The sequence below is a fragment of the Betta splendens genome, chromosome 14, assembly GCF_900634795.4.
Source record: "Betta splendens chromosome 14, fBetSpl5.4, whole genome shotgun sequence".
In the NCBI taxonomy this organism is placed as follows: domain Eukaryota; kingdom Metazoa; phylum Chordata; class Actinopteri; order Anabantiformes; family Osphronemidae; genus Betta; species Betta splendens.
In genome coordinates this window covers 11,635,964-11,659,673 of record NC_040894.2, presented here as the reverse complement: position 1 = coordinate 11,659,673, position 23,710 = coordinate 11,635,964, and the positions used below count along the sequence as shown (strand labels likewise).

Sequence of the window (23,710 nt, the reverse complement as noted above, 5' to 3'; positions counted from 1 at the left end):
TCTTTGCAGGTGACACTTTCTACCTGCCTCTCTTCTGTCCCTCAGTGAAAGGAATAGGATTAACAAGACTGGTTATTCGATGTCAGTAATGCATTGAAATCCATTAAGTGTGTCCTCTGCTATGACATCTTTGCCAAAGCTGGTAATCCCATTGTTAATGCAGAACCTGCTGCCCTTGCAATTGGACGTCTGAGTCAGAAGCACATAGGGAGTATGCAACGGCTTTATCTTCTTTGAATGTGACACATCGAGCTGCAGTTTATATTCTTTATTTGTTCATTTTTGTAAATAACTATAATTAAAATTGTAAATAAATTGCTTTTTTTGTCAGAATATGGAACAAAGACGGAGTCAGGCCACATATAATTCCCTGGTTGTGCAAACGTAGCCATTAAAGCTGATTAAAGCTAATAATAATAATAATAATAATAATAATAATAATAATAATAATAATAATAATAATAATAATAATAATAATAATCATTTTGGGGGGGCGGGGTGAAATAATGTTTTAGAGACACAAACAACGTTCATAATACCTTCATTGCCCGCGAAGTTGCGACTGTGGAGAGCACGTGACCGGAAAACGTCGCGCCATCTAACTTTCGACTCGTTCAAATAGGTAATTGTCCGGTAATTGTGTACTCATCGTTTGCTTTCAGTAATTTTAATGGGGTGTACATTAAAATAATATAGAGGGGAGTCGTTCCCAGTAGTAGTCCAGCGTCACGTACACTGCGCCACTGCGCATGCGCTAGAAAAGCTAGACAGCTGAGTGGCTATAGACAGGAGAATAACAGCGAGACGTTTTCAAGCGAATGTATTTAGATACCGATTTTACACACGTAGAAAGATCTTGTCCGGAATAAAGAGCGGTGGAAGACGATAACTGGCCGGTAGGTGGAGAGCGGGGGCATTTTGTTCCATGAGTAGCTGCAATAACAAAGTTAGCTAACTTAACAGATAGGTTGGGCTAACGTTACCACGTTATCAGCTGGTTACTGAAAGGTTTCAAAACGCCTAAAAGTATGAAAGCAGCTTAATTAAGGCTAAATCCGTCGTTTTCGCTCGGTTATTAGTCATTTGCTTTATCTTGCGTTAACAAAACTGTGTTTGTTGCCACCGAGTAACGTTTAGCTTCATGGAATATGTCAACCATTGTTTGGGCATGTACTGACAATCCAGCCCAACTTGAGTGAATTAGCTAGCTATGCTTCAACGTATTGGGCCTCGAGATGATAACGTGCGTATCAATATACATTGCTTTTTGAAATATATTTCGATTATTAACTAGCGCAATTACTGTATTTAAAACAATGCTCAGATGTCAGCAGGAATACAGCATAAGAAGAAACTAAAATATAACAGGGTGAGGTCAGTAGCAATCTAGGATGTGCTGATTGTACATGGTATTTAGCAGTTCAGCACCACATGATGGCACTGGTGCAGAGTGAAAGCTGAACTGGAGTAGGCTGATTACTTGTTTATTGTAAAGACTAAAATAAAAGGATTAAGTGGCTCTGTATGCTAGTAATAGTGTTGCTGATGCCTGACCAGTCTGTCCAGTAACCTCTGAAATCATTATCTGTATTGCAGTATAATGTACTCATAGTTTCTAGAATGACCGCACAGCCATTCTGCATAGATTAATTATAAATTGTGTTTTGTGGATGTCTTTGTTAAAAAGTTGTTGTGATATAATTGTCATATATATTTAATGCTATTTGTTGTGATGTAGAGTATGGTCACTGTGTTTCAGATTAGACATGGAAGGAGATGACTGCAGTTTTCCTCTAGATTCATCAGATGGCCAATCGCAAAGAGGAAGCGTTGCTTCTTCCGCAACACTTAGCCGTGGTACGGTGCAAACCAAAATGCTGTAACTTGCAGACAGAGTTAACCTGTGTTTCTTTACATGCATGTTTCAATTTGGCAAGTTACTTTTTAACCTATGTCTGTTCATATTGTTTTTGTCTTCATATTGTTTCTGTTTATTATTTTCTCTATTTGTGATTGTTCGCACAGTTCAAGACGTGCTTGTATACCTGTTCGGAGAGAGTGCTGTACACCTAAATGTAGAGGGGCTAGGCAGCGTTACTGTGCAGGAGTTGGGCCGCACGGTTCGTGAGGCTCTCCATATTCCTGAGTCCGTACAGGAGGCTTTTGCCTTTTGGTTATGTTCTCCACTGCTAGGTAAGAGCTGCAAAACACACACACACACACACACACACACACACACACACACACACACACACACACACACACACACCCCTCTCACATGTACTGATCTATGGAGTTAATCAAATGATACAGTAAGCAAATCCTAAAATTATGAGACTGTCTGTTTATACTAGGTAAAAATGATATTTGCTTTTCTAATGGAGATATGTCCCAGTATGTGGGATGTGGGTAGTCCTAATATTGTATAGAATCTGAACAGGGAAGTAGACATATCTGATTGTATAACATTGTTTTTTTTTTTGCAGAATTGCAGTTAAAAGTGAGACATCAACCTTACAAACTGTGTCGGCAGTGGCAGGACCTGCTATATCGCTTCACTGAGGCTTCAGAGGACGACATATTGCAAGGTAGGAGTTACCTACCTTAATTTCAGCCTCTGGTTTTGTAAAGGTATGTCCCTGTGTCAGGGCAGAGAAACTGACTGGTAGCAGCCCAAGCCATCAAAAAAAAGGTCATTACATGAAGCAATCTGTGTTCAATTTACAGTCAGAGAAAATGTAAAACTGAAATAGGAATTTTGTTCACAGTATGTAGGTGTCCTAAACCAACTGGACATAACCTGTATAATGTGCTGCCTCTACACTGAAACCTGTCAAAAAACTTGTTTTAATCAAAAGTATTGCATTATCCCTCAAGCTGCAAGTGCATAGATGTACAGATGTGATTTTCTGTGGTTCCCGTTTTTTTTTTTTGGGTCCAAAGAAAGTGTTTAGTCTTCTGTGCTGTGCTCAGCCTGTTTCTATTTCTGCAGCTGACCCCTCTGGATTTGTAGCTTACTTGTAAATTGTTGGTTCTTAAGAGCTCAGTTGAGGACAAAAGTGCTGTCATTTTTGTGGAATAACTTAAAGAAAAAGGCGGTAGTTGTTCGTTAGGGCTCCCTTTATGGCAGAAATCATTACTTTTGGTCATTATTTCAGGTCAGAGATTGTGATTATTTGTAGTTATTTATTGACATTGGGGCCTGTGTTTATTAAACTAAAGGTCCCAGTACATGCAAAATCCACTTTTGGGGCATTCTGGTACATTTCTAAAACTCTCTGGTTCATGTTGGCACACTCCAAGTGTGTTAGAAGTGCGGTTATTTATTTTACTTTTTGCTACTTTATCCAATCCCCTCTAAGAACTATTTGTGTCATAATTCAATTACTGTCTGTGTCAGTGGTAAAAAGACCACACAAATACAGAATACCAAAACACAATTGGACACATTGCTGTCTGTTCTAGACAGCTATGCTGCAGCTCCAATGTGTTCCAGCGACCCAGAGAGCTAGGCAGCTGCTGCCATGTTGCAAGGCCCAGTGTTGTTTTGACCCTTAACGGGCTAATAGCACTGTGAGCTGCTAGCTTCAGCCAGACATCAGCAAGCTGGATGCTGTGACATGTAATCCCTATGATGTCATGTGCGCTTCCACAAAGATGTGTGGCGATCAACTTGACTTGTGACAGACTCCTAAAACAGTGTTTTACACCAGGGGGGTGGAAATACACACTTTGAGACGTGCGTTGTGGTCTATCTACAGGACTTTCTGGCATAAAAACATACAGACTACTTAATCAGACATTGAACTCCAATATTCTTTAGCATGAAAGGCAATAAAAGCACTCTCCTTCAAACTATAAATAGTCTGTAGGTTTATAGTCAATAAATAAATGTGAGAGGGTTTGACTTGATTTCCTTTAAAACTGTTTAATGAGAGAAATCCTAAATGAAGGTTTGTCCATGGTTGTGCAACCTAATAACTTCTTGACTTTTAGAGTTTCACATAATTATCCCACAGCATTATGACTAGCAAGTATGATAGCATTAATCATGATTAGCAAAACACATTAAAGCAAGTTATTAAAATAGAATAGATACAGTACTGGACACTGTTTAAGTATTAATAAGGGAAAATGATCAAATTGTAGCTGATGAATGAAGTTGAGGATGTTGCTTCTTGTCAGTTAAACAAAGAGATGACAGAAGTTGTATTTTTACACAACTCTTACAGTCTAGCTGTTGATTGTATTGTGTTAAGTTGTCGCCAATAATGGACTTTTTGTTATAGAGAAAATTTAGCACCATTTTACTAAGTTGCAAATGAGGTGTCAGGCACTGAGTCAAAGTCTGGTGTTACTTGTCATTACTTTGCCAGTCAAAGGAGAACAGCCTACACGTTTCTGCAAGCATTTCTACCTCTAATATCAAAGAACTAGTGACATAGTGACAATTTAGCACCAATAAAACAAAGAAAAGATCACAAATGAATTGCATAATCATTTAAATGCTGTTCTGTGTTTTTCCTGGAGTAGGTAGAAATACCACCCACAGGACAGGGCTGTGAGCTAGAGTAGAGTGGGCTGGAGGGGACTTGAGTGGTACATTTGATGTTATCCCCACGTCTAGCAAAGTGTTTGTTTCTCTCCCCTCGCTTCTCCTCTCTGGTATGAGGCTGACTCTTCTGACTCAAATGCATAATTTCTCCTCAGACGAACCCTGTCTCCAGTACAGACGAAATGTGTTTTATCCTAAATCCAAAGAGCTGCAGGTACTTTTATCTCATGTTCTTATTCTGCTCTAAGTGACGTCATTGTGACTACTATCTACAACGTGTTGTAAATGAGTGAACAATAAAGACACTTTGTACCGGACATCTTTTTAATCGAGATTGCATAAAAGACACATCCCCATGGATGTGTAGAACAATTGCCTAATGACTGTTTAAACTTCACTTCTTGTCCTTCATCTGAGCAGATAGATGAAGAAGGAGTCCTGAAGCTTCTGTATGAGGAGGCCAAGAACAACATTCTGACGGGTCGATACCCATGTGATCCTGAGCACTGGATGGGTCTCGGAGCCTTGTCTTTTGCCCTTGATGAGGGACCCAGTCTGGACAACCAACAATTTATCACAACTTTAAGGTATGCCATAAAGGTTGGTTTTAAAAAGTAAACATACATTTTTTTAATAAAGGTATCATGTGACTTTTTTGGAAATACACTTGTTCACCAGTCACCATGTCTGCCTGCTTTTACAGGCAGTATTGATTAATTGTAAAAAGCACTAGCTTTGTACAACAAAAAAAATCCAGATTGATGGACAGTGTTCATTTTTAGAGAAATACTAACTCTATATACTAAACTATATATGTTTTACTAACATTTGGAAAGAGGCAAGCTACTAACGTCTTTCGCACTTATGTTTTTTTTTTACCTATCTTATTATCCAGTATGTCAAAACTATTTTTAGCTGTATAGCAGTAACACTAACTATAACCTTAAATTCATAAATAACCTTATTCACACAATTTGAAAGAAGTATTTATGTTTGTGTCATTTTGTGGTAAGATACTTACTTTACTTTATAAAATTAACTTCTTGTCAACACATGATTGCAGCTGACTTTCTGTTCTTTGGTACATTTACTTAAAATAACATTTAACAAGTTCAGTTTCTACTGCCCTTTTAGAAAATGAAGACGTAAGTGTCTGTTTTGATTTTATCACATTGAAAGGACAGCCTGCTGCTGCTTAATGTGCTAGGAAAGAAATGTACATTGTAAAAAGAACTAAATTCATGTCCCTCAGCCCACATGGTTTGAAGGGCAGCCGGCTGATTGAGCCCTTCAGTTCTTTCAACCCAATCCTCGACAACATGGTGCAATTTGATGAAAATCCACAGGCATTGTGGTTTTGTGAAAAGGTTTTAATTTTATCCGAGTTTCCCCCACATTGTGACACTACAGCAATTTGCATTTACTTTTTGAATGAACAAAATTATAATCATAGGAATGTATTTTTCTTTTTTAAACCATTCCCAGCTTTGATTGCAATTAAAGGTCTGAAGAAAGTGTAATGATTCATATACAATACAGCAGTGCTGATGGATCATCTGTGTTTTCTAGAATACAAAAAGAAATGGATGATTCCAAGATAGATAATACAATATTTTAGTGCAATCGCATATACTGTAGCAGCAAGACTGCTACAATGGGATCTGCTAATCATAAAATCAAATATCAAGCATTCAGAAATTTTTTGATGTCTTGCATACAGTATAATTTTCCAGACATGAAAATGCATCACATCATGCAAAAAGTACTACACGTTTGTCCTCTGCTTTTCACAGAGAAAAGAAACTGTCTTCTTTTCTGCCTGCACATGTGGCCATGGGGAGTGGAGGTCTGCTCTCCACTCTGAGAGGGAAGTCAAGCCGTCAGGCAGGGCTGGAGCAGAACCTGTGGGAGGAGTACAAAAAGATCAGCACATCTGTTGGAAACCCTCCTGATACCATGCAGCTCCTACACCAGTACCTCAACACATGTCACACTTTGCCTTATTATGGGTAAGAACGTGTGTCGGTAAAATTCAACAAAAATGTTGATCACTGATCATTTGAATTACTTTCTTACATTTTTTGCAACTGTATTAAAAACCAAAAACCTTACAGCAGTACTCAGTTTTATTTTATGATTATGTGTTAGAATGATAGGACTGACTGCTGGCAGTCATTACCAAGAGTATTTGATGGCTTTGTAACTTCTTTACCAGGTGTGCTTTCTTCTTTGGGGAGATTGACAAACCAGTACAAGGTATCCTCCAAAGGGCAAAACGCAAACCTGTGAACGTTGGGATCTGCCTGGAGGGAGTTTATGTTCTGGATGCGAAAGAGAAAGTAAGGTCATGTTTCTCACAGTTAGATACTGGTGTTTTCCCTCAGTGCTGAGATGTTGAAAACAGTTTTCATCTGCTGACTCTGAACATGCTTTTTGCAGCATGTTTTGCTTGGCCTGCGTTTCAATGAGCTCTCCTGGGACTACAGCTACCCCGAGGAGGAGGGGGACTCGCACATTCTGTGGTTGGAGTTTGATGGAGAGGAAGATGGCACTCCTGTCAACAAGCTGCTAAAAATCTACTCAAAACAAGTAAGAATGTACACATTCTCTAATCTGATACCAGTACATAAGTTCCCACCCGTTGGGTGAAGATGCTCAACCCAGCTTTAAATTCACACCTCCACCATCTCTGCTGTGAAGAGGATGTGTGTCGTCATCTCACTTGAGATAGCAGGGGTGAGCATTTGCAGCCATCTCCAGAGATCACACTGCATGTAGTGTTTTTGAGAGCATCAGGGCAGCTGCTGGGCTCTTTATTTCTTAGAGGAACACAACATTCGCTATTAGGCTTGAAACAGATTTATTAAATTTTTATCTGCTTTCATCTGTATTGTCCTTGCTCAGTGATTATTCGGTTGGGAGAACAACCATCTGGACCACTAAATGCTGAAGAGATGTTATAATAGTAAAGGCTGTCCCCCAGATTCAGACTCCAGCAGTAGACTGGCAGTGTGACCTTTATGCTTGTGCTGTACTAATGGACCATTAAACAGCAAAGTGTGTTACTCTGCTTACTTGACCCAGGCAGAGCTAATGAGTGGATTCATCGAGTTCTGTGTGGAGCTCAAGTCCGTGGCGGAGGCAGCGGCTACAGCTGAGTTGGACGGTGAGGCGAGTCTGTCTTCTGGACCGGACGGCAGCAGCAAGAACGGACGCGGGGGACGACGCGGAATGCTGCGCAGGCAAAGTAGCGTCGTGTGCAGTCGGGTCCATTCACTAAACACTATCAGCTACGTGGACAACGGTGAGCTCATGTTTGATGCAGTCCCCCTCACTCAGCGGCAGCATAATCATATAGAGCCGGCGCCATGATAAGTATTAATTCAGTTGGAGTAAATGTTTGCAATATTTGCTTAATTTTGTCTTTTCAGGAAAAGAAATCAGGCGCTTGAAGCCGAAAAGAGCGGCATCCTTCTTCACTCGACAGGCATCCACACCCACATACTCTGCTGTGCAAGTGGCCGAGAATCTGGAGCAGGGTTAAACTCACCAATGCGCCCTGTCCCGTTCATCGCAAAGACCAAACGTGACCATTTTCTACTGCCGTCAACAGAATAGACTTTATAGAATCCTGAGATATTAAACAGATAATATATGAACACAAAAGGACCAAGTGAGGGATCTAACTGTGAGTGATATTTGTCTTCTGAAGTTGTGTATATGGAGTACATTTAATGTGAACAACTAAAGGATCTGTTGTTGGCTAAGCTTCCATGGTTAAACTGAAGTGCTATACAACAGCATGGCCTTACATAAAGAAAAAAAGGTTTGTCTGACTACCATATGATGAACCTGGTTCATAAATCTGAGATGAGCCTTAGAGAAAATCCTCAGATGAGGAGTGTATGATATCTCATGCAGCCTTAGAGTTTCTGCAGTGCTCTGGTGAGCGATTCACTATTATTCAACAATGCTAAACCTCAAGTACAATCCCTGCTTTACCTCTTTTTACATTACTTGGAGTTTAAACACAAATACCTTTGCATTAAACATGATAACACTCCTCCTCAGGACTGCAAGTGACCATTGCAGTCAGCGTGACAAACACTTTTTAGGGGTGGTCTGAGGTCGTGTTCACACTATTCTGCTTTTTGAAGCTGTGAGTGCCTTGTTCTCATCAGAGGGGAAGCCACTTCAGAACAGCACTGGTATTAAAGTGTGATATTACTGATCTTAAAAGCTCCATATGGAAACACATTGGCTGTGTTGTGGACATTTCTTGTAAGTACATGCATTTATGAGTCAGCTGGTTAATGTGTAACGCTGTGGCACACGCTAAAATTAATTCTGTTGTCATGAATGTAAAAGTAGAAATCAATACATCAAGTTAAAGCTTCATCCTAAACTTTGCATATTATATGCCACTGAATAGTCTTTTGTTCCTGTTATGAGTGACACGACATCCATGTACAGGTCTGGACCTGACTTTAAAGCTAAACTGATGCAATAACAAACTTGTAACGTGTGACATGAGAGACTAAAATACAGAAGCTTCCTGTTTGACCTTCCTGTTTAACTGTTATCAGCAATACATTAGAAAAAAGTTCTGCAGCTTAAATTTCTTAACCTTGACAACCCAGTTCAGACTTTGACCTTAATGCAAATACAACCATGATTGGGATTAGTTTATTTGGAATAAAGTTTTTAGTGCATCTTAAAAGTTATGGGTTTGACTGCAAAGTGTGCTCTGTGCAAATGGCACCGTCCAACCAGCTGAGAATTATTGATTATGCTGTTGCTATTTCAGTCTATACGCCAAAGCAAATCTGTCTGATATGCTTCAACACAGTATGATTGTACCTTAACACTCCAGACAGTCCTGCAGGTGTATCTGGTTTTAATTGTGATGCAGTGCTTTGTCTTTGCTCACCTTGCTGTGATGAACTGTTGTTGGAGGTCTACATCTCTGTTACGCTGCCTTCCTCTTGAACTAATGTCTTCATTTGAGATGTGACATCCTGTGTTCTTCCTGATCCTCCTCAGCATGCAAACTACAGAATGTTAGTAACACTACAAACTGCTTTAACTTGTCTGTCAGCTACGGTCTGTACTCTGACTGCAGCAGCCCAGTATATTGTTGCTCACTTACACTATGCATGTCATACTGTAGAATAGGCATTCCAACAGACATTGCATCATGTCATACTGCACTATCAATACTAATGCACTGTATCCATCTTTTAAATCTGTAGATTGTTACATATTGTTCACTTTTATGAAAGACTATTTCTACTTTCCTTTTTCATATACTCGACAGTGTTTGGACGTGGTAATGAAGAAATCCGATTAAGCGTTAGGTTTTCAAGCAGTCACTTTACAGAAAGATCAAGTGCCTTTTTGTTAGTACTGAGTTGACTGTATTGGTGCTTGGAACCCAGGATTTTTTTAATAGTTGCTATGGTCAGAAAGTTGAACTTTGTTTTTTGTAATATATTTTACACATTTCAACCTACCTAGCTGATATCAGTATATTAATATACTGGATTAATATGTGAGGCGGCTCGCAGTGCAGTGGTCAGTCAGTTCTGCCTTCATTGACATATGTCTGTCATGTTTGTTTTATTTTATGAACTGATACAAAGCGGCCCTGATTTTCTTTGATGTCTGTGAATAACTGTGTTTACTACTTCACTAACTGTACTGAAGCCATAATTATTTCACCAAACATGTAATCTGTTATGATTTGTTTTAAATTTTAATATTTCACCAAATGACTATTGTAAATCTACTCCCGGCCTATCGTGTCATTTTTCAAATTGGTAAAATTGTTATAATGTGGAACAATGTGCGCTGCAATAGTTTTATTATTACAGTATGTGCAGGGATGCATGTGTTATACAGTCTAGCGCTGTTGGTGCATACAGTACAGTGCAGTGGTTGGTTGTGCCTGTGGAAATGGTTTTATACACACCAAAACTGTTACAGAATTGTCTATGATGAGAGTTTGTCAGATTTCAATCATTTGACCAATAAACTAAAATGTGTTTGCTTTGAAAGTAGAAGTTATTGTCTTTAAATCATTTTCCTCCTGACTCTACTTCTGAATATTTGCTTCACTGATAATTAATTCGATTAATATCAGTATTTTTAGTTCGGAATATCTACAAAGCGTTATTGTGCTAGTTTCTATATATGACATGCGCAGTAGGTCACTCCACGACTGTCACGCCATTGGCAACCGGTAACTCTCTTGACTACACTCACTCTTTGACAACGTATCACCGGATAGGCTACAAACCCGGAAGTCGTAACGTGTACAGTGCCTTTAAGCTAGCTTCTTTTGTTTTAGGGGAATTATAATACTGTGTTTTAAGTCTGACGAGCCTAGTTATTAAAGCCAATCAATTAAGCGTTAAGGTTGTTTGTCGTAACCATTTGGAGTTTTGCAGTAGCGGCTTAAACCTGCTATCCCTGCTTTCCGGCCGCCTGTCATCTTTGTTTACCGTCTCTGCGGTGCAACATTTCTCAGCTGGCCGGAGTTCACAATGGACGGCGAGGCGGACGCGTCGCTGGCGGTGTCGGAGGATGCCGGCAACGGAAGGAGACGCAGGGTGCACGGCATGCTGAAGCTATACTACGGCCTGAACGAGGAAGGAAAGGCCGCGGAGCAGCAGGAGTCACTGGATCCCTGCGACATCAATGGGCCGCATTTTGATCCTGAACTCTTCCTCAACAAGGTTAGAGACCCTGCTTAAATGTAAAAAAAATGGAACCATTTTAATTACTGATTACTGAAGTGATTAGTGGTTCTAATCCTGTTAAATAACTACTGCATACTAATGTCCTGAATGTCATTTGAGTGGAGTGTCTGTGTACCTGTTTTGTGTATAGCTTAGGAGGGAGTGCTCCCTTGCGGAGCTGATGGACCAGGAGACCTGCATGGTAAAGCAGATCCGCTCTTTGGACAGTGACATGCAGACCCTTGTATATGAAAACTACAACAAGTTCATATCTGCTACAGGTGAGGGACTGTCACTAATTTAGTTTATTGACTTGTGCACAGGTGGACATTCGAACCATCCTTTTTATGCATTTTCTTCCAGACACTATCAGGAAGATGAAGAATGACTTCAAAAAGATGGAGGACGAAATGGATCGCTTGTCCGCTAACATGGCGACGATCACTGACTTCAGCGCCCGCATCAGTGGAACGCTTCAAGACCAGCACGCGCAGATTACAAAGCTCTCAGGTGCCTTTTCGTCTTGTCTTGTTGTCTCTTGCTTTGAGTAACCTTTGGGTTTTGATTGAGCCTTTCCTCACTCCAGGGGTTCACGCTCTGTTAAGGAAGCTGCAGTTCCTGTTTGAACTGCCCGCTAGATTGAATAAGTGTTTGGAGATGCAGGCCTATGCTCAGGCCGTGAACTCCCACCGCCGCGCCCGCTGTGTGCTGCAGCAGTACAGCCACCTGCCCTCCTTCAAGGGGATTCAGGATGATTGTCACGCCATCATAGAGAAACTGGCTCAGGAGCTTCGACAGAAGTTCAGGTGCAAATTTCTTTCTTTTCTGTCTGGCATCATTCAAGATTTTGAAGATTTTGTAAATGACAGAAATAAAAAAGGGATATATGTGTCCGCTTATTCAAAGTTTAGATGTCAAAACAGCCTGATGTTATTTTTATATGATACTAGTTTTATTGCTGTTCTATAGGGACGGTGGGTCAAGCGCTAAAGATTTATCGGAGTGTGTGGAACTGCTGCTACAGTTGGATGAGCCAGCAGAGGAGCTCTGTGATAAATTCCTGAACCATGCACGTTCTCGACTTGAGTTGGACCTCCAGGGTCTGGAAGCAGAGATAAAACCGTACTCTTCAGCCTCATCTACGAAAGACCCCTCTGCACGTGCACCGTCATCCGCTGCTGCTGCTGGATCTCCAACTGATAACTCCCCCAAGGCCACTACATTCCTCTCTCCCACCTCAAACACTGATATCTTGGAATTCATTGACAGGGGCTGCAATGAATTCGTGAGCAGCTTATGTTTAGTAATTACATCCTATCAAGAACTGTTTATCAACCACGCTCAGACAGGGGAGCTAGCTTCTAAAAATATCCCACAAATGGCAAATGGCAAGCTTCATGCCTTTGTGAATGACCTGGCAGCTCGGTATTTTTCGCTCGTCGAGCGCAGGATCCAGGAAGAGAAGGGGGTCGGAGATAACTCCCTCTTGGTCCGTGCCCTTGACCGATTCCATCGCAGGCTTCAGGCTGTAGCCAAACTGCTTCCAGGCTCCGATGTGCCAAACAAAGGCACAGAGATCGTCATACGGGCAGCAACAGAGCGAGTCAAGCAGTACCTCGCCGCTCTGCAGAGTTTCTACTTGGACAGCTTGACAGATGTGAGGCAGGCCCTCGCGACACCTCGGCTGTCTGTGAGTGGGGCTTCAGCAGCTGGAGGTGGAGCTCTGCTGGGGGGGGCACTCTCTGGTAGAGATGCCACAACCAGCCTCCCAGATCTGCTCTCCTCTTTGTCTGCATCGATCCTCAATCAGATTAAGTCAGTTCTGGCGTCAGTGCATCTCTTCACCGCTAAGGACATTACATTCTCCAATAAGCCATACTTCAAGGTGAATAATTTTTCTGTTTTCCTCCAAAATCTGTTTTTACGATTACTTTTTTGTTTCTGCGCATTGATATTAATAGCCCTTTCTTACTGTCTTCTGCTCAAAGGGTGAATTCTGCAGCCAGGGTGTACGGGAAAGTTTGGTGGTGAGCTTCATAAAGTTTGTATGCCAGTCTTCTCGCCAGTTCTGTGAGAGCGCAGGCGACAAAGGAGGTTCGACTCCTCCCGCACTTCTGCTGCTTCTGTCTCGTCTTTGCTTGGACTACGAAACCTCTACTATCTCTTACATACTCACGCTCACAGATGAGCAGTTCCTTGTGCAGGTAAATGCGTCATCCCCTTATTATAACATATTATAAAAATCTATATATTTTTTAACCAATTTAAATTGCCCTATAATCATAAGTAAGCCATACGTATCTTTCTCAGCACCACAGTCCTGTGACACCTGTCACAAGTTTATGCGCAGAAGCCAGGGAGGCAGCACAGAAGCTACTGAACCATTATGTCAAGGTAGGTTTTCAGATAATCTACTGACTGAGTTGCTGTTGAGTTATAACACTTCTTCATAAAGCCTGTTCTACAGCTTTGTATATTCTTTTATTTCTTGCTGCAGGTTCAGGGTCTGATCATCTCCCAGATGCTAAGGAAGAGCGTTGAAACGCGAGACTGGGTCAACACCATCGAGCCGAGGAACGTCCGTGCTGTGATGAAAAGAGTCGTGGAAGACACCACCTCGATTGATGTTCAGGTGACCCTGTTCATGACCACAGCGTCATTATCTGAACAATGTACAGTGTTCTCCTCACCATAGTGGAGCTGGTTGCCTTACAAAACTTGTGTGCTCCACTACAGGTGGGTCTTTTGTATGAAGAAGGTGTGAGAAAAGCCCACAGCAGCGACTCCAGCAAGAGGACCTTTTCTGTTTATAGCAGCTCCAGGCAACAAGCCCGCTATGCTGCCAGCTACACTCCGAGGTAAATAAGCAGCAGGTGGAACAGAGTGGGGCCTGGAGGACACATGACTACAACTGCTTCTTCAATCTAAAGCCAAGTTTTATTACTATGGTTCCTTGACACAGATGCCAGTATGAGTAGTCAGTATTCATTTCTAATGACTTCATTACTTACATTGCAGAGTGGCATGTAATTGTTATTCAGCTGTATCTAATTATAAGCATAAGGTCATTGGTTCAACTGTTAATGTCTTCTCACCGCCTGCAGCGCTCCCATGGATACTAATCTACTAAGCAATATACACAAGCTGTTTTCTGAGAGGATTGACATCTTCAGCTCAGTGGAGTTCAACAAGGTGAGTGGTTTACAGTTGCTGTTCTAGACCTCTCAGTTTTTTTTTTCAGCCTTTAAACATTCACACGCTCCCCATCGTTTTCCTTTAGGTTTCTGTAATGACGGGAATAATCAAAATCAGTTTAAAGACATTTTTGGAGTGTGTTCGCCTGCGCACCTTTGGCCGCTACGGGCTGCAGCAGATCCAGGTCGACTGCCACTACCTACAGATGTACCTGTGGCGCTTCGTGTCGGACGAAAACCTTGTGCACTTCCTCCTAGACGAGATAGTGGGCAGCTCCGCCCACCGCTGCCTGGATCCTGCACCAATGGAGCAAAGTGTGATTGAGGTCATCTGTGAACGAGGTTAAAGATCACAGTGCAGTACAGGCAGAAAGACCAAACAAACAGACAGAATCCTGGTAAATACAAGTTAAAACACTCATTCTTGTGCAGAATCACATTACGGATTAATATTAAAACATTTGATAATTTGTTTTACAATGTTCTGAGCTCCTTTGACAAATGAGTTAAATTGCCTTTTTATTGTGTCTGAGGCACTGAACCTTCAGTAATATTACTAACTGACAAGTGAATCTATGTCTGTATATGACATTCTAGACACACAAATATGCATGCACGCCTTAATAAAACAGAATCAAGAAACAGAGGTAAAAGTACTTTTTCCTCATCAGTGTACGAACGTAGAAAGATCAGAGTAAATCAGTCATTATTCAAGCTTAACTTTATAGAACGTTGTAAGAAGTGTATTTAATATGAATAAACAATATGAATGATTGGAGAGAAATGTTGTTTCTAATAGAATCTCTTTGGTCAGTAGATGCACTCTGACATCTGATTATACAGTTTATAGCTAACACTAAAATGATTACAGTGAATTAACAGCTTGTCTTTCATTCCAATTGTTTGTTTTCTGTCTTGCACATATTAATGTGATAAAAAAGGTGTGTGTCTTTAATAAAAATGTTCAAATGTAAACTTAGAAATGTGTGTTTCTTGCTTGAAAGTCTGTTCATTGTAACAAGGCAGCTCAGGTGTATTTCACAACATCTGGCCGCCATAATTCCTCCCTCTAGTGCACCGTTGACTGTCGCCACCTGAAGAGCTCGTTTGATTGGTCGAAGCGTTTTCTCCCCACCCTCTTCTGATGACCGCGGAGGGATGCGATTGGCGGTTGGACAGTTTCACGCTGTAAAACCTGGGTCGGGGGCGTTTCCACCCTGCGGGACCTGGATGTTGGAAGGCGAGTTGTATTTCATTTTTAAGTCCCATCTGCACCTTCCTGCCTGTCACCGGTAAGAACCTGCTTCCAGTTCTACGAACCTACTGTACAATTTGTTACGCGTTAAACACGCTGCATCTTAGTGTGAAAGCAGTGTTTCTCCCGTGTTCACATGCGTTTAGCATCTGCAAGTCAAAGGACATCCTGACAAAACCGTCATCTCATAACAGAAATGTCACAAATACAGACACAAAAACGGCTCAATGTTTAAACAATTTCACCGAACGTAGGAAAAAATACTATAAAACACAAAAACAATATTGGTTATGTGTTTATTTAGGTTGTTCGTTTTCTTTGGTGGGGCGTATTTGAACTCAGCACTGTCGTTTCCATAGACTGAGAAGTCTGCATCACACATAAAAAAGATGAGAGAGAATAGAAGAATCTATAGGCGAAGTAATTACTTCCTTTGCAAAGTACTCAGGGTATTAGAAAGATGCATTAATATACCATATAGTTACAGGTAAACAGGTAATTAATAACCTATATTTCTAGATATTAATTACCTGTTAAAAAAGGTTTCTGCACATTATAATAAATGTAGTTATTATAATTAAATTTAGTTATAGTCATATTATTATTATCATTTAACGTTTTCATTCTAGGAAGGCTCTTTACTCCTGTCATGATTTCCTAGCTTTTCTTACCATCCTCTTAACACAATGAGTTTGTTCCTTCAATCTCCTCATAGGGCCTCAAATGTGTCTATCTTGATATTTCCGCAGAACACCAATAATGAGGCCAAACAGTCAAGCACTCAAGCACAAATTGTCCCATGACACAGAGAGGGAATTTGGAGGAACACTGGGTGAGTGACAACACCACACAGGCACCATCACAGTACGCAGTCATTTCATTTCTGTGACATTTGCTGTGGGTAAATAGGAAATAAGTAAAAGCTTTCTTCAGTCTGTTGATGCACTCTCGTCATGTGTCTTGGGCTGTCATGAAATAGCAGCATCCCTAATAAGATTTCCTATCCACTGCAGTGAATCAGCTTCACAGCATGAGCACAATTAGCACAGGGCTGTTCATTACAGCTCTAATTGACAATCATCACAAGCAGAACCAGTCAGAATTGTCATTGTGTGATATGAATTGACATTCATCTCAACCTTCCCTCTCTCTCTCTTTCTATACACTACACACTCTTTCTGAGCTTTGCTCTTTGAACTGAGACTCAACTGTGCCGTATGCAGGGGCTGTATGCATTCCTCTCTTCCTTCCCCTGACTGTGCTCTTCCTGATCTGTGTGAGCCGATCTCCTGAAGCCAGTGTGCTCCAGTGGCCCCCTCCCTTCCCTGCCACTGAGCAGCTGTGGGATCCTCTGGCCCCTGTGCTGCTGCTGGGCTGGCTTGGCCTACACGCCCTTCTGTACCTGACGCCCTTAGGAAAGGTAGTGCATGTTCATTTGTCTGGTCTTAATAATCTAAGACTAATACCCAGAGAGGAAGTTTAATGTGCTGTACATGTTTCTTCAGGTGTCTGAAGGATTAGTGCTAAGGAATGGAACACGTCTCAAATATCCCATAAATGGTAAGATTTTGTTTTGGGGGCATAATTTGCAGTACAATATGCTTTCGCATGTATTGTACTGCTGCTGGGAAATTATCTTGTAATAAAATGGAATATTTTATAGCATTTGACGAAGGAACTTTTATCTCCCTGCCCTGTCCTGTATTTCTACCTCTACTTCCATCTAGGTTTTATGCTTAGTTTACTCAGTTGCTGCATGGTGGGTGCGTTCCATCTCTGTCTGTCTGCAGGCTACAACATTTACTGTTGTTTGCCTCTCCCCCTCAGGTTTTCATGCCTTGTGCATCAGCGGTGCGATGCTGATGTTGCTACTGGGGCTCGGAGCTCCTCTGGGGCATCTGTTCGAGCTGCTGTTGCCTCTGGCGCTGTGCGCCGTAGCGGTGTCGTTCCTGCTCTCCGCCTACCTCTACGTCCGCTCCTTTTGGGCTCCTCCTCATGCTCTCGCTCCGGGGGGCAACACAGGTGAGAGTTCACAATCAAAGGCAGAGGCGAGTGGTGATTTGCTGTGTAGGATATTCAAATGTTTGCTAGAAGCAGCTTGGAGGCACCTGGCACAAACTAAATGTTGACCCAAAGTTATGTTTTAAACTGTGAGGGAGATCCAGGCAAAGATACCACACAGGTGCATGCAGATGCTGAGAAACAAGAAGTGTGTCGTAGTTCATGGACACGTCTAGTACTGAAAAATAGCTTTTAAAAAAGAACTATATTTTACAGATGTCATCGTTGTTCATAGACAGAAAGAAAAGCACAGGTTGAACTAAGACTGTTAATGTGAATCCAGTACCAGTTAAAAAGTAAAAGAGTAAATGCCACAAACACTATATTTATTAAATCGTTGAATTACGTAGGATGAATTGATAATGAAATCAGTAACAGGACACCTGTACTGAGATAAAATTAATTAACTTCACGTGTGCTGTATGTGTGAAACCTCATTTGTGTTTGTCCAGGAAATCCCTTGTATGACTTCTTCATCGGACGAGAGTTAAACCCCAGGGTCGGAAACTTTGACCTTAAATATTTCTGTGAGCTCAGACCGGGGCTGATTGGCTGGGTGAGTGGACCGGGCCAACAGTCAACTGTCCTTCATTCAAGAAAGATTAGATTCTGAAGGCAGTTTCTATTGAAGAGTTAGTGTTCATTTCTGTTAAAATCAACATTGGGAAAACAGTAATTGACCAAACGTCAAAAACTGTTTGTATGAATTCCCTCCTGTAGATTTTTACTGAATACTCTGAAAATGTAAAGACTATATTTAAACACAAACTGTATTGCACTATATTAATGTACAGTAAACAGAATTTCTCTGATAATATTCTTAATTAAAACTCACTGTTGAGATACACACTAATCTCTAAATGCCAACAGGTGGCGCTGTTCTCCTCTGATCATTTATAATAGATGTCAGTCTGAGTTTGACACAGAATTAGAAACTTCTATCCCTGATGACCTGACACAGTGAGAGATGTGTTAGAGGACGCTGGTGCACGCATCAATCTGTCTGACTCTTCAGACCAAATAAGACAAAACAGATTTTCCAGTCAGAGGAATTTTTCAAACTACTCAAGATTTTATTTTCTTCCAATTGCCACAGATGTAGTGCAGAGGCAATAAAAGGCTCGAGTCATACTAGACAAAGATGATGTAGTGAACCCTTTATTGTTAGTGTTTTCTTTGTATAGTATTGTATTTGTATTCACTGTTTAAGCAGCAAAACCTTTGCACATCTGAGTGTTTTAAAGCCATGTGCGTAGGAGAAGACAGAAAAAGCTTCCACCAACAGGCTACAGACAGTGTGTAGGAGATTTTTGTTTCCTGCTAAATGTTAAAACTATTTACTTTTAACATTCAGCATCTTCAAGTTATTGCTAATGTCCTAAATAATGAAACTCCAAATGTTTTTTCTTGATTGATTGATTAATCAGCTTCATATTCAAAAGCTCATTTTCAGTTAAAGGCCTGTTAATAAGTACTGTAGTATAAAATATGTACTTTATAGTTTCCATGCGTTTGTTCAGCAGATGTTAATAAACATGTGATAATGAACGTGTGATTTCTAATAGCATCACACCAGCCTGCATACTGTATGGTGAGCAACCAAACCCATGGGAAATAGCTCATCTACATCCAAACACAATCTGAAGCAAATCTTCAGTGAAATCAACTAAAACTGATTTTTTTTTCTCTCAGGTGGTCGTAAACCTCGGCATGCTGATGAAGGAGGTGGAGCTCCGAGGTTCCCCCTCCCTCGCCATGATACTGGTCAACAGTTTCCAGCTGCTGTATGTAGCAGATGCACTGTGGAACGAGGTGAGAGGTCAACTGGCTTATGCCTGGATATTGATCTTTGTTCTGCAGACATTTGAAAATGAGGAGACTTAAAACTAAAACTTTTAAAGGAAGCTGTTCTGACAACCATGGACATTGTGCATGATGGTTTTGGCTTCATGCTGGTCTTCGGGGACCTGGCGTGGGTTCCCTTTACATACAGCCTGCAGGCAGCCTTCCTGGTCGTGCACCCACAGGCTCTGAGTTCACTAGGAGCTGCAGCTATAGTTGCACTGAATGGTAATTATGCTTCTGGGCTGTTTTAATTAAGCGGCACAATGTCAGGTTCCATCATTAAAGATGTGAATGCTAACAAACCATGTTCTGCCATCAGGTATTGGATATTATATTTTCAGAAAATCCAACTCCCAGAAGAATCAGTTCAGACGGGACCCAACACATCCCAGTGTTGCGAGTGAGTCTTTTTTCCTTGTTCTCTCTAGTCACTCTGATGTCCCCTGAGGAGGAAGGAGCCCCACACAGATGGAGGTTGATTCAAGTGATTTGCCAGTTTTTCTGTCTGCCTCTTTGCAGGACTGGAGACCATCGCCACAGCCACAGGGAAGCGGCTGCTAGTGTCCGGCTGGTGGGGTCTGGTTCGCCATCCTAATTACCTCGGCGACCTCCTCATGGCGCTGGCATGGTCCCTGCCCTGCGGTAAGACCACTTCACAGCCACCGCAAAGCTCATTGGGCCATGGAGCCCACATTAATCACGCCGAGCCTTATCATACCTGTCATTAAGATAGAATCATTTGACACGATCTGAACCAATAAAAATCCTGCTCTGATGGTGATGCTAGAGGAGAAGTTGAGTGTGTGTATCGAGTGTGTGACTGGTCATACAGTAAAATGTGGTCAAATCTGACTAGACATTCAGTGACAGCTTCTACTCAGTATTGACAGTATCTTATACTCAGACATCATGGTAAGTACTACAGTTTGAAACCCAGTCCCAGCCATTGTGACTTTTTCCTGCGCTTTAATAATTGCACTGGTTGCTTCTTGTTCAGCAACAATAAAGACGCAGAGTGTGTCTTTGTTCGTTGTGAACTGCCTCATGTTTCCTTTCCCGTGTCAGACGTTTGTTACAGCTGACACATAGTGCTCATTGCTATTCAGCTCCGGTTGACTCACTTGCCTTTGGAATTGAGATGTACAGTCAGTTCTGCCTTAATTGTTGCGCTGAAAGTCTGAGCTGCAGAACTGTGCTCAAAATAATAATCATGACTCTGGCCACAGAGGCTCCTCTGACATGGAGAAACAGTGGCCAGTGGAATAAATCACACTTGACACACATGTGCTGAATGCAACTGATACTCTCCTTGGTTCTTTTGTGTTATTCAAATTTAAATCAGACGCAAAGCCATCATTATAGGTTGTTATTCACACAATGAACATAGTCAGAAAAGCGAAAAAGCTGTGTCTTTTTCTAGAGTGCAACAAAAGAAAACATAATTTAAATGACATATTTACAAAGACCAGCTATTTAATGTTTTCAATGGGACATTTTAATTATATTTTTTGAAAACTTAGATTTTGACACTTCTACTTGTCTGCTTGTTATGTTTTTTTGTGAAATATTAATGGATACAAGCCTTCAGCTCTTCCACTGTATATCCTCACTGGGAGCAAACCTGGGACCAGCCAAATCAGGCACTGTATGACTCTGAGGCAGGAAACCGCTAAACCCACCTCCATGTGGATGGTACCTTCACACATGCAGTGTGTGAGTCTCCTTAAGCAGCTCCACACCGTCACAGATGGTGACTCCTGAAGCCGTTCGGTCTAGATGGTCTTTTTCATCTTTGGCACAGACAGTATCCATTTTCACAGGAAACAAGCAAGTGGACTCCACTGACCACAGAACTTGTCTCTCTAAATATATATATTCATTAGACCAACATGACAATTTCTCATATAAGCACCTCAACCAAGACTTTTTGGAGTCCATTGGCCTCCTGCAGTTCATGTGTGCTTCTGCTTCCTCTTCTTTAGGCTTCTCCAACCTTCTGCCTTACTTCTATGTCATATACTTCACCGTGTTGCTGATTCACCGAGAGGCCCGTGATGAGAGACAGTGCAGGGCGAAGTATGGACTAGCATGGGAGACCTACTGCCGACGTGTCCCCTACAGGATTTTCCCTTACATATATTGAAGGCAGGCTTCCACAGTGTATCCTTTGGACCCTTCAAGTCCACAAACCCAGCAATAAATTAAAAATTTAGGTCCATGTTTTAATTTAAATGACCTGGTGCTGCCAGTGGGAATCTGCAGGGAATTCAATTTGTAAAAAAAGAGGGGAAAAACTTTTTAGAACATCTTGTTTTGATAAGAAATAATAAGTGGTAATTGTAACACTTTGTAAATACTGTATGAGTGCCTTTTTAAAGCCATAAAGACCGGCTGACATGACTTTTTTTACAGCGTCTTCTTTTTGTGAGGTGTTTATTTGTTAAACACATTTTGAAATAAACAAATACAAAACAACACTTAGTGAGCAACAATATCATCTTAATATAGAGACAAATTTTTATGTATTTAATGTAAATATTAGAAGCTTAATTCTGTGTGAAGATTGGAATCTAGACCTGAGGTGCACAAGTGTGACGGGGACAAGTCTGCGAAGCCAGAGCAGAACCTCAGCTTGTGAACATGGCAGCTAATAGCTGTGTTACTTTTAATAACCTTCTGCAACCTGTTATCATCATCATGTTTAAATGGATTCTCTTTCCAGCACACAGGCTGTAATCGCAGATGTTCACCAAGCCTCTGGGCTTTTGAAACATCTGTCAGGCTGCAGCTTTGCACAGAATAATTTGGACCTTGCTCTGAATTACATGTTGTGCGAGGACGTCTAGTCCTGAAATATGGCGCAGCTTTCAAGCACAGTTCTGTTTGAAGCTGTGCATCAGAGCGCTTGAGTCACTGTGGAGGTGGCATATTGGTAATGGACTAGTGCATCACCTTAGGGGAAGTTTTTTTTGAATAGGTGCATTATTACTAGTAGATGTTCCATCTTCTTAGGAGCAGCCACTTGGGTCATATTTATGCTGGGTATCAGTGGTTTGCAGCCTTTTCTTACTTTTGCACTTTTGCCTAAAAATAACAAAAATGCCATTTACTTTTGCCACTAATAAACAGCCTGCATTTACGCTGCAAATGATATTCCATTCCTGCATACAGATGACAGCACTCTGCACACCTTCATTTGTCACCTTTTAAGTCCATTTATAGGTTGGCCCCTGATCTCGCCTACACACCACTCAAGCTATTTTTTGTTGTTTTTCATAAGCAAAGTGCTAATTAGAAATATGTTTGTATAATGCCACAGCTGTCCACATGGTGACTAGATTAAAGCTTTTCCAATTTTGTTGTGTGTCCTTGCAATCTTTTCTTTTGTATAACTTTAGGATTGTACTTTTATCATAAAATCACTTTAATTTATGAAGTTGTATTTATGTTACTGTCATTTTTCTAGTTATATATTAATAATATCTCTTTAATATCTATATGATAGTGACGTCTTGTAGTTTGCTAGTACTGTCTGAATATTTGATGTGAAATCAATATAGGCTATAGCTATTTATTCAGGTCCCTGTCTCTCATGTAGTGTAATGTTTAATATTCCTCCCCCTCCGCCCTATACAACTTAACAACGTAGTTCATTTAAATCTTACTTTTTACCCCAGGAATTATCTCATGACCCCTTGAAAAATACTAGTTTGAAATGCTACTAATGCTGTAATGCTTCAGTAATAACATTTTAATAATGACAGGTACACTGACAGAACAGGAGGAAGACACTGTTTTGTCTATAAAACTCAACCAGTGGTGCCTCAAGATCATTAAGAGGAACATTATGTCTGAATAATGATACGTTTCAAGATGCCTGAGGTCTTTGACTATATATAACTGTAACCTTCATTTCTCTCCTTTGTACTTGTCTTTAAAAAGTCTTTAGAGAATCTGTTTATATTTGGAAATCACAACATTTATGTATGTTAGTGAAAAAATACATTTTACTAAAAAGTGAGGAGCAAAGGGTCTTTATCATTATTGTACAGTGGTTTGT

General features: G+C 40.9%; 3 protein-coding genes across 4 annotated transcripts; all 3 read left to right on the top strand.

Annotated features, from left to right (window-relative positions):
- Positions 1–572: 572 nt before the first annotated feature.
- frmd8 (FERM domain containing 8) lies at positions 573–10,617 on the top strand. Of its 2 annotated transcripts, none has more exons than XM_029174013.3 (11): positions 573–622; positions 1,760–1,857; positions 2,026–2,193; positions 2,487–2,588; positions 4,711–4,769; positions 4,976–5,142; positions 6,349–6,564; positions 6,771–6,894; positions 6,995–7,144; positions 7,640–7,859; positions 7,987–10,617. In XM_029174013.3, exons 2-11 carry the CDS (start codon positions 1,767–1,769, stop codon positions 8,097–8,099), a joined length of 1,410 nt encoding a protein of 469 aa, XP_029029846.1. In that variant the 5' UTR covers positions 573–622; positions 1,760–1,766; the 3' UTR covers positions 8,100–10,617. The 2 variants fall into 2 exon arrangements, with proteins under 2 accessions (XP_029029846.1, XP_029029845.1); XM_029174012.3 differs by lacking the exon at positions 573–622 and adding an exon at positions 668–896.
- Positions 10,618–10,830: 213 nt separating this feature from the next.
- On the top strand, positions 10,831–15,464 carry vps51 (VPS51 subunit of GARP complex). The gene is made up of 11 exons (XM_029174056.3): positions 10,831–11,292; positions 11,447–11,576; positions 11,659–11,805; positions 11,882–12,101; positions 12,265–13,180; positions 13,284–13,499; positions 13,606–13,689; positions 13,793–13,927; positions 14,032–14,153; positions 14,400–14,487; positions 14,576–15,464. Exons 1-11 carry the CDS (start codon positions 11,101–11,103, stop codon positions 14,834–14,836), a joined length of 2,511 nt encoding a protein of 836 aa, XP_029029889.1. The 5' UTR covers positions 10,831–11,100; the 3' UTR covers positions 14,837–15,464.
- Positions 15,465–15,632: 168 nt separating this feature from the next.
- tm7sf2 (transmembrane 7 superfamily member 2) lies at positions 15,633–23,008 on the top strand. Its single transcript, XM_029174057.3, has 11 exons — positions 15,633–15,781; positions 16,494–16,576; positions 16,968–17,164; positions 17,250–17,304; positions 17,572–17,766; positions 18,258–18,361; positions 19,498–19,617; positions 19,707–19,875; positions 19,970–20,050; positions 20,170–20,292; positions 21,633–23,008. The coding sequence occupies exons 1-11, from the start codon at positions 15,648–15,650 to the stop codon at positions 21,791–21,793; spliced, it is 1,422 nt and encodes a 473-aa protein (XP_029029890.2). The 5' UTR covers positions 15,633–15,647; the 3' UTR covers positions 21,794–23,008.
- Positions 23,009–23,710: the final 702 nt, after the last annotated feature.